Source organism: Mobula birostris, chromosome 22 (genome assembly GCF_030028105.1).
Source record: "Mobula birostris isolate sMobBir1 chromosome 22, sMobBir1.hap1, whole genome shotgun sequence".
Taxonomy (NCBI): Eukaryota; Metazoa; Chordata; class Chondrichthyes; order Myliobatiformes; family Myliobatidae; genus Mobula; species Mobula birostris.
This window is the reverse complement of record NC_092391.1, coordinates 51,838,117-51,854,928: the sequence shown is the minus strand read 5'-3', so window position 1 is coordinate 51,854,928 and position 16,812 is coordinate 51,838,117. Positions and strand designations below refer to the sequence as shown.

At 46.2% G+C, this 16,812-nt stretch overlaps 1 protein-coding gene across 2 annotated transcripts in view; it reads left to right on the top strand.

Annotated features, from left to right (window-relative positions):
• The window catches only part of LOC140186451 (V-type proton ATPase 116 kDa subunit a 2-like), a 61,852-nt gene that overhangs the window by 34,684 nt on the left and 10,356 nt on the right, over positions 1 to 16,812 (top strand). Inside the window, exons 10-17 of one of the 2 annotated variants that reach the window (XM_072240731.1) lie at positions 91 to 241; positions 1,196 to 1,335; positions 2,491 to 2,648; positions 5,298 to 5,388; positions 5,655 to 5,773; positions 8,272 to 8,482; positions 11,720 to 11,839; positions 15,495 to 15,617. In XM_072240731.1, the coding sequence (XP_072096832.1) occupies positions 91 to 241; positions 1,196 to 1,335; positions 2,491 to 2,648; positions 5,298 to 5,388; positions 5,655 to 5,773; positions 8,272 to 8,482; positions 11,720 to 11,839; positions 15,495 to 15,617 (1,113 nt within the window). The remainder of the gene's footprint in view (positions 1 to 90; positions 242 to 1,195; positions 1,336 to 2,490; positions 2,649 to 5,297; positions 5,389 to 5,654; positions 5,774 to 8,271; positions 8,483 to 11,719; positions 11,840 to 15,494; positions 15,618 to 16,812) is intronic. The other variant, XM_072240732.1, reaches the window with a different exon arrangement.

Genomic DNA, 16,812 nt, shown 5'->3' with positions numbered 1-16,812 from the left:
TCTCACTGCTCCACTCTTGCTGTGCTGTGGTATCCGCCCTTGTCCTGTCGTTTGTGGTTGACGGATTGTTTTGTGGATCGCCCTTCCCAGAGGAAAAGCAGTGCCACTGTCCCATCGTTCGTGAACCGGATCCCCACAACAGACACTCCTCCGACACTCATCCGCACAAATAAATTCACTTCGGGATTTCAAAATATCGTGGATGCGTATGGAGTTGGAAACTACCAGGAGGTGAACCCGGGTACGTGCATGTGACTTGTCGCTCTACCTACTGATTCTCTCAAAACTTTGTAAGCCTTGCAGTTTTTCCCAGGACCGAGAGGGAGGTTTGAACGGCAGCCTTTTGCCTGGACTTTGTGCAGGAGCTGATGAAGACCTTTCCAAGTGTAAACGGTGTTTACAGAGTCACTGTCAGTGTTTACACTTGTAGAGAGCTGAGAAATGCATTTAATTAAAGTGGGAGTTCAGGTGAGTCGGGGAGGGAATTTTCCCCCACTCCGTGGGAGTAGTTTATTGTCACCTGACCGTACATATATACAAGCAAACAAAACAATGTTCTTTCGGACCATGGTGAACCCATAAAACGTATTTCATATCCGGCACATAAACCAAAATATAACCATAAATAAGTTAACTAAATATAATCAAAATGCATGTAGCACAGGTAAACAGCTCGCTGCCTTTGTGACTAAACCTCGGTGGTGGCAGGGTATTGATTAGTCTCAGGTCATGAGGGAAGAAGCTGTTGCCCAGTCTGGCATTCCTAGTCCTGATGCTCTGTAGATGCACTAGGAGAATGTGAGATAGTTACATGGACCAAGGATGGAAGGGTAGGAGGAGGTTACTGTGTGCATCAGCGAGAACGAATAGCTGCTTACCACACTGTTATTCAGTGTAGTGGCCTTGGGGATCTCTCAGCTGAGTGTAGAGTTACAAGAATATCTCATACATAATCAGGTACTTTATTACACATTTACAACATTTCAAAGGACAGGATCTTGGACGAGAAAGGTGTCGAGGGATACTGGCCTCATGGGCAAATGGATTTGTGTAGAGGGGATGAGATGGGCTGTAATGGCTTGTATCTGTGCTGTAAGATTCTCAATCTGTCATGTAGATGATATTGAATTTGTTTGTGTGACTAGTCACTGCTCGTTATAAAAGCAGCAACAATAATATTTTTGCTTGTCACTAGGCCCTTACACCATTGTCACCTTCCCGTTCCTGTTTGCGGTGATGTTTGGAGACTTTGGACACGGTTTGATTATGACAGTGTTTGCACTGTGGATGGTGCTGTCCGAAAACAACCCGAAACTGAGGCGGACGAGGAATGAGGTGAGACACGGAGACCAGTTCGATACAATGCACGTACATCTATTCAGTCAGCCTTTCACAGATCTGCTGCTGTGAATTCATCCCCGCGTGCCACTCACACTGCCAATGCCCTTACAGTGCCCAACACCAGCTTCACTGTCGCTCCCGCCCAGAGGGCTGGTGTTCCATGAGACACATCCTGAACGGAGTATCTGTGTTTTGACTTTTAAAGAAGAGCACTTTGTGTCTTCTCATAGAGCCACAGAAAAGGACAGCACAGAAACAGGCCTTGTGCCCCATTTAGTCTGTGCCGAACCATTTAAACTGCCTACTCCTATCGACCTGCACTGGGACCACGGCCCTCCATTCCGTTACCGTCCATGTATGTATTCAAACTTCACCGGGCTTCCATGCACCACTTGTGCTGGCAGCTACTTCCACACTCTCACCACGTCACCAACGTCTTATATAATTTCAACATAATATCCCACCTCACGCACTTAGTGACACAGACACACACATGTCAAAACATCAACTGTACCTCTTCCTATAGATGCTGCCTGGCCTGCTGCGTTCACCAGCATTTTTTTTTTGTGTGTTGCTTGAATTTCCAGCATCTGCAGATTTCCTCGTTCCTGCACTTAGTACTTTGATTTATGAAAGCCAACGTGCCAAAAGCTTTCACTATGACCCTATCTACATGTGATGACGTCTTCAATGAATTATGGACCTGTATTCCCAGATCTCTTTGTTCTACCACACTCCTCCATGCCCAACCATCCACTGTGTAAGACCTACCCCGGTTGGTCCTACTGAAGTGCAAAACCTCGCACTTGTCTGCATTAAATTCCATCTGCCATTTTTCAGCCTGTTTTTCCAACTGGTCCAGATCCCACTGCAAGCCATGATAGCCTGCCGCACTGTCCACTACAGCCCCTAACTTGGCGTCATCCGCAGATCTGGTGATCCATTTAAGCGTATTAACATCCAGATCATTGATATAGATGACAAACAACAACAGATCCAGCACCGATTGCTGCGGCTCGCCAGTAGACTCGACTGTGCTTTACACCCTGGTTTGGAGAAATGTTGTCTTGTTTCTGTATATATTATGATTGTATATGTTATATACATGTATCTAGTTAAATGACAATAAACTTGACTTGTCGTTAACAGATCTGGAACACATTTTTTGATGGTCGTTACATCATCCTGATGATGGGAATATTTACTTTGTACACTGGCCTTATCTACAACGACTGCTTTTCAAAGTCCTTGAATGTATTTGGGTCCGGATGGAGTGTCAAGAGCATGTTTATAAATGAAAGTAGGATGTATGTACATTGTCTGAATCTACTAGTTACTCGAATCTCTGTACTGTGTGTAAGATTAAATAGCTTAGGACTTTGTTCATTGGAACGTAGAACATTGAGGGAAGGTTTGATAGAGGTATACTAAACTATGAGGGGTATAGGTAGGGTAAATGCAAGCAGGCTTTTTCCACGGAGGTTTGGTGGGAATGCAACCATAGGTTGTGGGTTAAGGTTGAAAAGTGAGGAGTTTAAGGGGAACGTGAGGGGAAACTTCTTCACTCAGAGGGTTGTAGGGGGGTAAAGGTATGGAGGACTATGGTCCTGGTGCAGGTCAATGGGATTAGGAAGTTTAAATGGTTTGGCACAGACTAGATGGGGTACAAGGCCTTTTTCTGTGCCGTACTTTTCTGTGACACTCTGTCATAATACAAAGTTTTCTTAAAAAGTCAAAGCACAGATGCTCCTTTCAGGATGTTTCATGGAACACCATGAAACACACACCCGATGCAGGTCGATCGGAGTAGTTTAAATGATTCAGTGCATACTGGTAAGGCTAAAGGGCCTGTTTATATGCGGTACTTTTCTCTGACTTTATGATGCTAAAGATGAGTTAGTTGTGCAGTGAAGGAGAGGCTCCAGGTGGCCAGTATGTGGTCCAGGTGTGGGTAGACTGGACTAGGCAGAAGGCCAGGCTTGCATATACTAGATGAGCCAAAGGGTCTGTTTCTGTGCTGCAGTGCTCTGTGACAGTGTAAGTGGTCTTGCTGGATTGACTGGTTAGTGACCCTGAGATACAAACGGCATCGGCTTTAGGTGACGTGCGGTCTGAGTGGGAGTGCGGAGTGATCTGTTTTATAGCTCCAGCAACCCCAGTTCACTTTGGATCTCCAGAGCTGTCTGTGTGGAGTTTGCACACTTCTACCTGTAACAATGTGGATTTCCATTGGATGCTTCCATCTTCTCCCACAGCCCATAGACTTACTACTTGCCAGGCTAATTAGCCTGTAATTACAATTAAAGTGTAATCACTTTACACCGCACGCTGTCAGAGCAGTGCTGCCAGGATAATCAAGGACACGACCCGCCCAGCCAACACACTTTACGTCCCTCTTCCCTCCGGGAGAAGGCTCAGGAGCTTGAAGACTCGTACGGCCAGATTTGGGAACAGCTTCTTTCCAACTGTGATAAGATTGCTGAACGGATCCTGACCCGGATCTGGGCCGTACCCTCCAAATATCCAGACCTGCCTCTCGGTTTTTTTGCACTACTTTACTTTCCATTTTCTATTTTCTATTTATGATTTATAATTTAAATTATTAATATTTACTATCGATTTTTAATCCAGGGAGCGGGAAGCGCAGAATCAAATATCACTGTGATGATTGTTTGTTCTAGTATCAATTGTTTGGCGACAATAAAGTATAATTAACTGAAGTTTAAGTGGTGATGAGACGCTGAGGAGGGTGTTAATTGCCATATCAGGCTTCGGGACTGGTGAGAATTGTTTGAGCTGAATTGAATGAGTTCCTTGGCAGTGAGGGTAATAGTTTTGGAATCAGAGCTTAATTCCTACTGGGAGATGCCTGTTCAGTAGTTCCAGGGAACTGCTTGGACGTAGACTGGCTCAGGAGCCCCTGAGGGCAAACCCCAGTGCACAACAGTGAGCTTCCCTGTGGGAACAGCTCCTGCACGAGCCCCACACCAGTCGCAACCCCAGCTTCTCTGCCAGAATTGTTTGCTAGGGTTTTCTCTCCAACCTAATTAAAACCTTAGCCTCCTTTGGTTCAAAAGTTTAAAGTAAATTTATTATCACGGTACATGTATGTCTATAAGATCATAAGACATAGGAGCAGAATTAGGCCATTCAGCCCATCGAGTCTGCTCCATCATGGCTGATCCTGGGTCCCACTCAACTCCATACTCCTGCCTTCTAGCTATATGCTTCGATGCCCTGATTGATCAGGAAACGTTCAACTTCCGCCTTAAATATATGCGCAGACTTGATCTCTGCTGCAGTCTGTGTCACCAAAAACAACCCCGAGGTTCATTTTCTTGTTCAGTTAGGGAAGTAGAGATGCCAGGCAGGATGGTGGAATGCTCCTCTTGGGGGTAATAACTGTTCCTGAACTCGGAGCTGTGGGCCCTGAAGTTCTTGTACTGTCTTCCTGACGGCAGTGACAAGAAGAGAGTATGCCTGGGTGGTGGGGGTCTCTGATGATGGATGCTGCTTTCCTATGGCAACGTTTCGTGTCGATGTGCTCAGTGGTTGGGAGGTCGTTACCCATGGTGAACTGGGCTGTATCCACTACCTTTTGTAGGGTTTTCCGTTCAAGAACCTTGGTGTTTCCATACCAGGCTGTGATGCAACCAGTCACTATACTCTCCACTATACATCTATAGGAGTTTGCCAGAGTTTTAGGTGACATGCTGAATCTCTGCAGGCTCCTAAGGAAGTAGGAGTGTTGCCGTGCTTTCTTCATATTACTATCCGGTCAGTGATATGAACCAATTCATCCACAATTTACAAATGGATCGGTAAAGAGGTTCTCACGGTATGTTGGTTATACTTAAACATAATGTAAAATAATTAAAGTGTATAATTGTACAGGAACATGTTTAAATCACAGACAGTAAATAAGTTGAATGTTTGATGTTTTTTTTCTCTGATAGGGTCACTGAAGTTAAGCGTAGTCAGCTCCTGGGCTTGGATCCCAATGTTACTGGAGTTTTCAAAGCACCATATCCCTTTGGCATCGACCCGGTGAGTGGTCCCTGTGGGGTGTGGCAGTCATGCGAGAGTGATTGTTGACTGAAGGTTACTGCGCTGATTTTGGAGTAAGAGGTTCTGTTAATGAGTGCCCGCCTGAATTGTATGTTGACTTTCAACCTTGGGTGATGGATTGCAATTCATTTGGTGGGTGTGACTGTTCGAATGATTGAAATATAATTGGTTTCTTTTCCATCTGCTGCTTTACCTTGATCCAGACTAAAAACAGGATTGTGTAACCTTTTGTCTGTTTTTTTAAGATCTGGAACCTTGCAAGTAATCGCCTGAGCTTTCTGAACTCGTTCAAAATGAAAATGTCGGTTATTCTTGGTATTACCCATATGACATTTGGAGTCATTCTGGGAGTCTTCAATCATTTGTAAGTCCTTTAAGATCTCATGCAGCAATTCTGGATTGTATTCAAGTTAATTGTCTCTTCCTAGCTTTGTCTGAACGAAGTGGGGAAGGCAGTTTTGGCCCACATGCCTCAGAATAGATGGATGTCCCTTTAGAATGGAGATGAGGGATTTCTTCAGCCAGTGTGAGGTGAATCTGTGGAATTCATTGCCACAGACGGCTGCAGACACCAAGTCATTGATTAGTAAAAGGTTTAGGGGAAAGTCAGGAATCAAAAGGTCAAGCATGATGGGACTAATATTCTGAGCTGCATGTATTTCAATGCCAGGAGTGTTGTTAGGGAGGCAGATGGCTTGGGGCATGGATTAGCATGTGGAGTTAAGACATTGTGGCCATTAGTGAAATTTGGTTGTCGGAGAGGGCAGGACTGACAGCTCGATATTCCGGGATTCCGTTGTTTTAGGCGTGACAGAGTGGGAGGGTTTAAAGGGGGAGGGGTGGCCTTACTAGTCAGGGAAAATGTCATGTCAGTGCTCAGTGTGGACGGACTGGAGAGCTCGTCCAGTGAGGTATTATGGATTGTTGTTAAGAGTCATTGAGTTGTCGTCGACTCGTGATCCTATGGATAGTCACTCTAAATGAGTTTTGATCCTCACAAAGGCGGCTCATTGTAGATAACGTTGCGTTAGTAGCTCTCCTTATTCTGTCCATCCATCTGATTGGCGGCCTTCCTCTCTTCTATTGTCATTCCACTTTGCCCAGCATGATATCCTCTCTTCAGGAAGCTGTTTCTTCGCGTGCTGTGTCCAAAGTACGACAGACGGAGTCTTGTTGTTTGAGCCTACCCAGAGAGACTTGGTTTGACCTCGTTGAGGCCAGATTCGTTTGTTCTGAGAGAAATCCACGAGATGTGTAGTACTTTTCTCCAGCACCACTGTTCAAAGGTGTCGATATGCTTCCAATCCTCCTCCTTTGCCACCCAGTCTTCGCATCCATATAATGTCATTGGGAATATCATCACCTGCACAAGTTGAATCTTCATATGTAGAGATCGATTCCTGTTTTGGATGATCTTCTCTAAATCCTTTATGGCTGCTCTGCCAAGGGTTATTCTTCATTGGGCTTCTTGACTGCTTACTGCTTTGGTGTTAATCATTGATCCAAGTAAATTGAAGCCGTCAACCACTTTAACTTCCTCGCCATCGAGATAGAAATTGGTATTGCTGGCAGTATTCATAATTTTAGTTGTCTTCAAGTTAAGGTGCAGACCCATCTTCAGGCTAAGTTCCTTGATGTAATCATTTGTAACCCCTTCATGGCCCTGCAGCTTACCTAAGGGCACTGTCGGAGGAGCTGCAGGCAGCAACGCCAAGCAGTGTACAACATCTTCCTGTAAATCTCATTGGTTGCAGGAGGGGCAGGACTGGGCAGCTCAGTGTTCTGGGATCCTGTTGTTTTAAATGTGATAGAGCAGGAAAGGTGGTATTACTAGTCAGACAAAATGGAGAGCTCGTCTAGTGAGGCTCTATGGGTAGAACTGTGGAGTAAGAGAAGTATGATCACGTTAATGGGATTTAGAAGAGCAGATTTGTAGAGGGATAACAGACGGCTTCAAGAAACAAAGATTGTGATAGTAGGTGATTTTAACTTTCCGCATATTGACTGGCACTTCTCCCCTCCTTCAGGCCATTAATATAAGTAGCAATTGATAGGTCCTTGATGGTAAGGGTGTCAAAGGTTACAGTGAGAAGGTAGGAGATTGGGGTTGAGGGGAATAATAAATTACCCATGAATGGCGTAGGCCATTCTGGCCACCCAGCTATTTACCCCTAGCCCAATCACAGGACAATTTGCAATGACCAATTAACGTACCAACTGGTACATCTTTGGAGGAAACCAGAGGAAACCCACATGGTCACAGGGAGCGCATACAGGTGTCTTACAGAGAGCGGCGGGCATTAATGGAATGCTGAGCAGACTCAATGGTCTGATCAGCCTAACTTTACTCCTGTGTCTTGTGGTCTTAAATGAGGTCCAGAAATTGTTCCTCGGGGCCCACCACTAGTTATACTCACTCCCTAAAAAGGAAATGACCATTGCAGAATATTAGCACTGTAAGAGAAATCAGATTGAAAGGGAGAGAGGTTGTTCTTCAACTACAGTTCCTGACACCACTTCTGGGTACCGTGCTCAGGAATGACCTGCTGACACAAGAACATAAATGTGACCCTCTGTGGTCTGAGTAGTTTGTATCCTTGTGACTGAATGGACTGAAGGGTGGTCCCAGATGTAATGGGCTGTGCGGGGGGGGGGAGGGAGGGGTGGGTGGTGGGTGAGTGGAAATGCCTTCCCTCTTGCCTTGTGCTTTTAGCAAATATATATGCAAAATTTTTAGTGGTGTTTTGGATTTCAAATTTAGAAACTTCCATTAAATTTATTACTGTAATCTAACAAGGTACAAAGTGTTGTTTTGATCTTTTTGGGTAATATTTTGTTTTTCTCATTTTTTTTATGATCCAGGCACTTTAAGAATGAATCTAGCATCTACCTAGTATTTATTCCGGAGTTGGTCTTCATGACATCTCTCTTCGGATACCTTGTGTTTATGATCATTTATAAGTGGTTGGCGTATTCTGCTGCAAACTCGGACCTGGCTCCCAGCATCCTCATTCATTTCATCAACATGTTTGTGATGCAGAGCAGTGAAAGTGCACAACTTTACCCTGGGCAGGTAGATAATTCAGGTTCATCAATTTATCACATCGAAATATACAGTGAATTGCATTGTTTGCTCTAACAACCAACATAAGCTAAGGATGTGCTGGGGGCGGCCCGCAAATGTCGCCACACATTCCGGTGTCAACGTAGTGTGCCTGAGGCGCTCATGGGAACGACGTAGTGTGCCTACGGCGCTCATGGGAACGACGTAGTGTGCCTACGGTGCTCATGGGAACGACGTGGGTCTGTGGTGCTCATGGGAACGACGTAGTGTGACTACGGCGCTCATCGGAACGACGTAGTGTGCCTACGGCGCTCATCGGAACGACGTAGTGTGCCTACGGTGCTCATCGGAACGACGTAGTGTGCCTGTGGTGCTCATGGGAACGATGTAGTGTGCCTACGGCGCTCATGGGAACAACGTAGTGTGCCTACGGCGCTCATCGGAACGACGTAGTGTGCCTATGGCGCTCATCGGAACGACGTAGTGTGCCTGTGGTGCTCATGGGAACCATGTAGTGTGCCTACGGCGCTCATGGGAACAACGTAGTGTGCCTACGGCGCTCATGGGAATGGCGTAGTGTGCCTGTGGTGCTCATCGGAACACCATCGGAACGACATATGGTGCCTACGGCGCTCATCGGAATGACGTAGTGTGCCTGTGGTGCTCATGGGAACGACGTAGTGTGCCTGTGGTGCTCATGGGAACGACGTAGTGTGCCTGTGGTGCTCATCGGAACACCATCGGAACGACATAGTGTGCCTACGGTGCTCATGGAAACGACGTAGTGTGCCTACGGCGCTCATCGGAATGACGTAGTGTGCCTGTGGTGCTCATGGGAATGACGTAGTGTGCCTGTGGTGCTCATGGGAACGACGTAGTGTGCCTATGGTGCTCATGGGAACGACGTAGTGTGCCTGTGGTGCTCATCGGAACACCATCGGAACGACATAGTGTGCCTACGGTGCTCATGGGAACGACGTAGTGTGCCTACGGCGCTCATGGGAACGACGTAGTGTGCCTACGGTGCTCATCGGAACGACGTAGTGTGCCTGTGGCTCTCATCGGAACGACGTAGTGTGCCTACGGCGCTCATCGGAATGACGTAGTGTGCCTACGGCGCTCATGGGAACGACGTAGTGTGCCTGTGGTGCTCATGGGAACGACATAGTGTGCCTACGGTGCTCATGGGAACGACGTAGTGTGCCTGTGGCGCTCATCGGAACGACGTAGTGTGCCTGTGGTGCTCATGGGAACGACGTAGTGTGCCTGTGGTGCTCATGGGAACGACGTAGTGTGCCTGTGGTGCTCATCGGAATGACGTAGTGTGCCTACGGTGCTCATCGGAATGACGTAGTGTGCCTACGGTGCTCGTGGAAACGACGTAGTGTACCTGTGGTGCTCATGGGAACGGCGTAGTGTGCTTACGGCGCTCATCGGAACGACGTAGTGTGCCTACGGCGCTCATGGGAACGACGTAGTGTGCCTACGGCGCTCATGGGAACGGCGTAGTGTGCCTACGGCGCTCATGGGAACGACGTAGTGTGCCTACGGCGCTCATGGGAACGGCGTAGTGTGCCTACGGCGCTCATGGGAACGGCGTAGTGTGCCTACGGCGCTCATGGGAACGGCGTAGTGTGCCTATGGCGCTCATGGGAACGGCGTAGTGTGCCTACGGCGCTCATGGGAACGACGTAGTGTGCCTGTGGCGCTCATCGGAACGACGTAGTGTGCCTGTGGCGCTCATCGGAACGATGTAGTGTGCCTACGGCGCTCATCGGAGCAATGTAGAACACAATGAGGAACAAAACAGCAGCAAAACAAACCCTGTTTCTCTCTGCCTCCCTCCGTTCCACCCCAGGGATGCCCTGCTGTCCACAGCCATCGGGCTTCAACTTCCAGAGTAGGGATCACCCTTTGGGCTCTGATCTTCGGTATTGATCCCTGGAGTAGTTAATGGGACGCTGAACGCCAGGCTTCAGGTGTAAAGTGATCAGTTCTGAATTTGCTGTAATTTCTTGATAGTGTAACTGATATAATTTTTAATAAAATTAGTTGCAGGGATTCTACACTGCAGCAGATAGGCTCAGCTCTTCCTTATCATTCGCCATCGCCTGATATCGACTGTCCCTCAATCTAGACTCAGCAAAGATTGAGAACCCAAGTCTGAATCATTGCTGAGGTTATTCCATAACACCATAAAACACAGAAGCACAAACAGGCCATTTGGCCCATTGATCCTGCTCCATCATTCCATCGTGGATGATTTACTGTCCCCCTCAACCTCATTCTCCTGGTGTCTCCTTGTAACCATTGACACCCTGACTAATCAAGAACTTAACCTCCGTTTTAAATATACTCAATGACTTGGCCTCCACAGTGGCCTGTGGCGATGAATTCCACAGATTGACCACCCTGTGGCTAAAGAAATTCCTCCTCATCTCTGTTCTAAATGAATGTCCCTCTATTCTGAGGCTTTGCCCTTTGGTCCTAGACTCCCTCACCATAGGCAAAATCCTCTTCACATCTACTCTATGTCATCAACATCATCATGTGCCGTGTTGTATGATGTGGGCGACCGTGGTCTTCCTACTGTTACTAATCTGGGAAGTTTTAGCAAGCTGTCTTTTGCCCGTCCAGCCCTTGATGTAACTCATGTCATGTGCCGTTGACTGCAACTGGTTCTTCCATCAATTTTCCCCGTCACTACACGACGTTCGAGCTTCTTGTTCCTAAGGAAATTCCAGCTGCCGTTTGTTTTTGTTTATTGGTGATAACAATTCTCTTCTGGCTTTTTGCAACACTTCCTCATCTGTTATTCTGTCCTTCCACAATATTTTCATCATTTTCAAAAACCACATTTTTGCAGTTTCAAGTCTTCCCTTGTTCTGCTTTGATATTGTCCAGCACTCGCTTCCATATGATAGTGTTGCGGTACTACATTCAGTCCACACTCACTTGTCTAGGCCTTTCACTGTTCAATATCTCAATGAGATCCCCCTTCATTCTTCTAAACTCTGGCAAGTGCAGCCCCAGAGCCATCAAACACTCCTCATACAGTACGTTAACCCTTTCATTCTTGGATTTATTTCCGTGAACCTCCTGGACTCTCCAATGCCAGCACATCCTTTCCTAGATAAGGGACGGCCAATATCAGAGGATGGAGAATGGTTGGAAGCAGGATGAGCCGAATATAGAATGAGAGTGTAAGGATTCAGCCGCGTTTATTTGTGCTCACTTCCTAAACAGCAAGGATTCCAGGTGTTCCTGTTGGTTGTTGCTGTGTTATCCGTTCCAGTATTGCTGTTCGGGAGACCTGGATATTTGTATTGGAAGCAGCACGGAGGAAGAAGCTTTGGGACATACAGAGTAAGTTTTCAAATGGTTGATTGAGATGCACGTGTGGCGTGTTCTTAGATAGCTAGATCCAGAGGTCCTTACTGGGCTCTATGAGTGTTAAAATGTCAGGCAGCTTGGCTGCTGACACCCTCTTCCCGAGACTGAGTTTAAAAAGCCCCTTGTCCTGAGGTATACTGAGGATTTTTTTTTTAAAGAAATAATCATTTATTTTTCCGGTTGTACCCGTTCTGTGCCTCTCTATAACCTTCTGCTTCTGCCCACTCAGCCCACTGTCAGCAGCTTAGTTGGTTACTGATTTCATTCCAAGATGGACCGCTGTGCACTTTACCTGTGTGCAGCCCTGCGCACTGAGGGAGGTGTACTGTCGGCGGACGCCCGAGAGGGTGGTAATAATCCTGGTGTCCAGGCCAATATCCGTCTTTCACTCAGCGTAATGCTCCTGTACAGAGCTCATGATGCACGAACGAGCTGTCGACGAGGATTAGACTGCTTCTGGAATAAGGATGCCTCCAGAGGAACTGATGTCCATTGTGTATGACATCTTGTCCACGAGGCAGTGAAGGCGGAAGCACAGTAATGATCATGTGTTTTTTTTAGTTTCAAAGTCGGCACAGACAGCAGCTCTTTGACACAGGGCCGTTAAAAGCAGGAATGGGGGTAGACCTTTTGGCCGATTAGGCTTGCTCCATCATTCAATAAGATCATGTCTGATCCAATGTTCCCACCCTCTTCCCCACTTCTGGTTTCTTCCCCGATAACTACCCCCACCTCAATCTCTAAGGGTCCTTTGTCCATGTTCACACTTTTTTATGCACTTCTCATTCCAATTGCTGGTTTTTCTCACAAGTTTGGCCCTCAGGGTTTATTTTACTGCCGTGCTGTCTGAATTTATCTTAAACTTTAGACCTTCATTTAATTTTTAACATCTTGTGCTTTCCCCAATTTCATTACCTCTTTAAATTTAAGCCCATGAGATATAGGAGCAGAATTAGGCCATTTCATCATGGCTGATCTATTTTCCCTCTCAGCTCCATTCTCCTGCCTCTCCCTGTATCTCTTCATGCCCTGGCTAATCAAAAATCTATCAACTTTTGCCTTAAATACACCCAATGACTGACTTTTAAAAAATCATCCCCATCTCAGTTCTATGAGGGCGTCCCTCGATTCTGAGGCAGTGTCTTCTGGTCTTAGACCCCCCCACCTTGGGGAACATCTCTCCACGCCCACTCTATCGAGGCCTTTTAATATTCAATAGGTTTTCTGAATTCCAGTGAGTAGAGGCCCGGAGCCATTATATAAGCCTTTCAATTCCGGAATCATTTTTGTGAATCTCCTCTCCAATGTCAGCAAATCCTTTCTTAGATAAGGGGCCCAAAATGGCGCATAATGCTGTAAATAAATTTGCGGATTTCTCTTGACCCTGACTCTGGAACATTGGAGATTGAGGGATGAACTGATAGATGTGTATAAAACCTGAGAGGGACAGGCAGAGAGTAAGGATGTTGTCTTTTACAAGAAGGGTATGCTTAAAACAATTGGGAGTAGGTTTAAAATCGGGTGAGAGATTTAGAAGGGATAGCTTCTCAGTCTCTGTAACTCCCTTGTTTAACTATTGTTTCAGAGACGCGCTTCTTATTCTTCGGCTAATTTCTATTGAGTAATGATCACGATTCTCTTACTGATTTTTTTAAAATTCTGAGATTATTATGTAATCTGTTTTGCTATGCACCACCATCGAATCTCTATTGCTGCCTCCTGAGTTCTGTGTCCTCTTAGTTTTTGACCCAAATGCATTGCCTCACACTTGTCTAGATTAACATCCATCTTCAACACTCTGCCCAGCTTTCTAATAGCTGTACGTCCCACTGTATTCTTGGACAATCTGTTTACTCTCTACTTTGAGTTTCTGTGACTTTAGTAAATTTACTAATCTGGCCACTGATATTCTCATAGAATCATAGATCATCTCAGTACAGAAGCTGGCTCTCTGGCCTGTCTGCTCTGTGTTGGTAGGTTTTCTGCCTAGTCCTGTCTAGTACCTGGACCATAACCTTCAATACCCTTCTCATCCATCAACCTATCCAATTGAACCCTCATCTACCACTTCCACTGGCGTTTCATTCTATACTTGCAACTGCCCCTGAGTGGATGAGGTTCCCCCTCAGATTTTCCTTTGTTATTTCACCTTTCATCCTTAACATGCGACCTCTAGTTCTAGTCTTGCCCAACCTGAGGGGAAAAGGCCTACTTTCGCTTGCCCTGTCTATATCCTTTATAATATTATATACCTCCATAGGATCTCCCCTCATTCTCCTGCACTCCAGTAAATAAAGTCCTATTCAATCTTTCCCTATAACCTTGTATATTTTCTCTGCACTCTTTCAAGCTAACTGATATCTTTCTTATAGGCAGGTAACCAGAAATCAAGTTACTTATTTCAAAGACGAGCAGTGACTGCATTCCTATTCTCAACATAAGGTTGAGACCAGCCCCTTCTGTCTAGGGACACTGTCCATTCTGCTTAACCAAAAAAAAAACCTTGAATGCATTTTACAAATTCAACCCCATCTCAGCTACTTACATAAAGGCAACCCTGATCAATCTTGAGGAAGTTGAAATTCACCATGAATAAACCTCTGGTCCACTCCTCCCTGAAGTTCCTCCTGAATCCTATATGGCTTGTTCCCCGATTGGCTTCGTAATGCTTCCGTATCCATTTATATGGGCTACATTTTCCAACTTAATTAACCCAGTCTCCTTGAAGATTAAAGACACTTACAGGCAGCACGGCAGTGTAGCGGTTAGTGGAATGCTATTACAGCACTGGAAACTGGGGTTCAATTCCATTGCTATCTGTAAGGGGTTTGAAACCCGCGTGGGTTTCCTCTGGTTTCCTCCCATATTCCAAGGTCCTATGGCTTGGTGGGTAAATTGGTCGTGTGTAATTGGGAGGTTTCATTGGGCACGAAAGGTCTGTTACCATGCTGTGTCTCTAAATAAAGATAAAATTGAACTGTGGAATGACTTGAAATTACTCTCTGTAGCAGCTGGGTTGGGATTTGAAACTGCACTTCAACCCTCAATGTACAATAGACCAGCCTCCCAATAAGTCCCACAGCACCCACTTGTGGTATTGACCCTTGGATCTGTTGGCCAGTTTTGATGCAGACAGGAGGCTGTTTGACTTGTCCATCGAGTCTTGGCAGCACTGTTTCCTTAAAGCCCTGTGTTTATTTATAAATTCCTGATGGTCAGTATGGAGCTGGTGGGCCGAAGGGCCTGGTTCTGTCTTTGTATGACTGATTTTGGAAATTCCTGTTGAATCTGTTTGATCTGCCTTTGGGTCTTTAAAATAAGCTCTTCCACACGCCTCACCCCATGGTGGTCCCTGGCTGTTATGTGAAATTAGTGTCCTCTGGTGACAGACCCTACTGTCAGACACTCCATTATGGTCTGAAATGTCTCACAGTAAGCTCCCCTTAATATCTTCCCAACGGCCTCAGCCCCAGTGCCTCCAGGCCCTGCACAGAACTGAAGACCTCCATCTCTGGGAACGTTTAGTAAATGTGTCTCCACCTCAAGGCCTTGTTATCCTCTCTGGAATGAAATCTAAATGTGTGTAACTTTGAATCTCTGGACCGAATTGATGTTGCTTTACATCCAGAAAGGCTACACACTTGTGCGAAGAGGGAGTGAGGAGGAGTTGACACTGCTGAGAGCTCATGAAATGGAACAGGGAGGCAGCCACTCGAACCATTCAGGCCACCCCGATGGAGCTGAACAGGAGGTAGGACAAGAAGGTTTCTAATCAAAATGTTGAAGAAGCAGTTGGAGAGAAGGCTGTTTTTTTAGATCCTGTTCTGTGCAGAGAGAAAGAATAAATTATGATCTTGAACAACACACAAAGTGCTGGAGTAACTCAGCTAGGCAGGTAGTAGTGATTATTTCAGACGATATTTTGAGCTGGGACCCTTCATCTCAGAATTTGACTGACAGTACAAGTCAAACTAATGATCTTTTCGTTGTAACTGGGCGACGCAGACTGAGGTCTCCATTGGTCAGGATCAGCCATGGATGTTGTGTCTGTGGTACACGAGCCAGCATGCAAGCCGGGCCAGTACGATGTCTTCAGCAGTCCATGGAGAAGTGCTGTTAGAAGGGGAGTGGTTGGTGGGGATGTGTTGACCCTGGGATCTTACTGAAACTTGCAAACCTGTTGCAGGACTCAACATGCTGGGTGCAGGGGGGATGTTTTCCTTGTTCTCTTTCATCCCTGCTGGGGCATAGGCTGCCAACAGCACTTGCCAGAGTCTGTCCTGGACCAGTCTTTCAAGGTGTAACCCACTGAAAATCCTTCCCCTCTCAGGGATGAGGTCTGTGGAGTTTCTGTTGGTGGTTTTGTAGCTCTGGGATTTTATGGGATAGGGACCCTCCTCCGTTCGCAGCCAGGCTTGGGACTGTCCGCGACGGAGCTGGATGTTCCCCGTGGATGAAGAATTTGGGAACGGGGTCACCTTTGGAATAAGACAGGACTGAGTAGAAATTGCTTCACTCAGACTGGTGAATGTCTGGAAAATTTTACCCAGGAGATCAAAAGGTTTTTGGATTTTGAGAATCGAAGGATATGGGGGTTGTGCAGGAAGGTGAAATAGAGTCATAGAAAAGTACAGCATAGAAACAGGCCCTTTGGCCCATCTAGTCCATGCCAGACCATTTAAACTGCTTACTCCCATCGATCTGCACCTGAGCCATAGCCCTACCATCCATGTACATTTCACTAAGATGGAAGGTGAATCATTATCTTGGTGAAAGGTGGAATGGGTTGGACCTTCTGTCTGGTCTGGTCTGTTCCTGCTCCAATGGGAATTCATGCTGTGGAAGGCACGCCCGCCTTGGTGTGGGAGATGGCAACTCTGTATAAACACCACCTCTGCTGTCAAGAGTTCACCTTGGATGTTCCAAAGAGCTTTATAGCCAGTAAA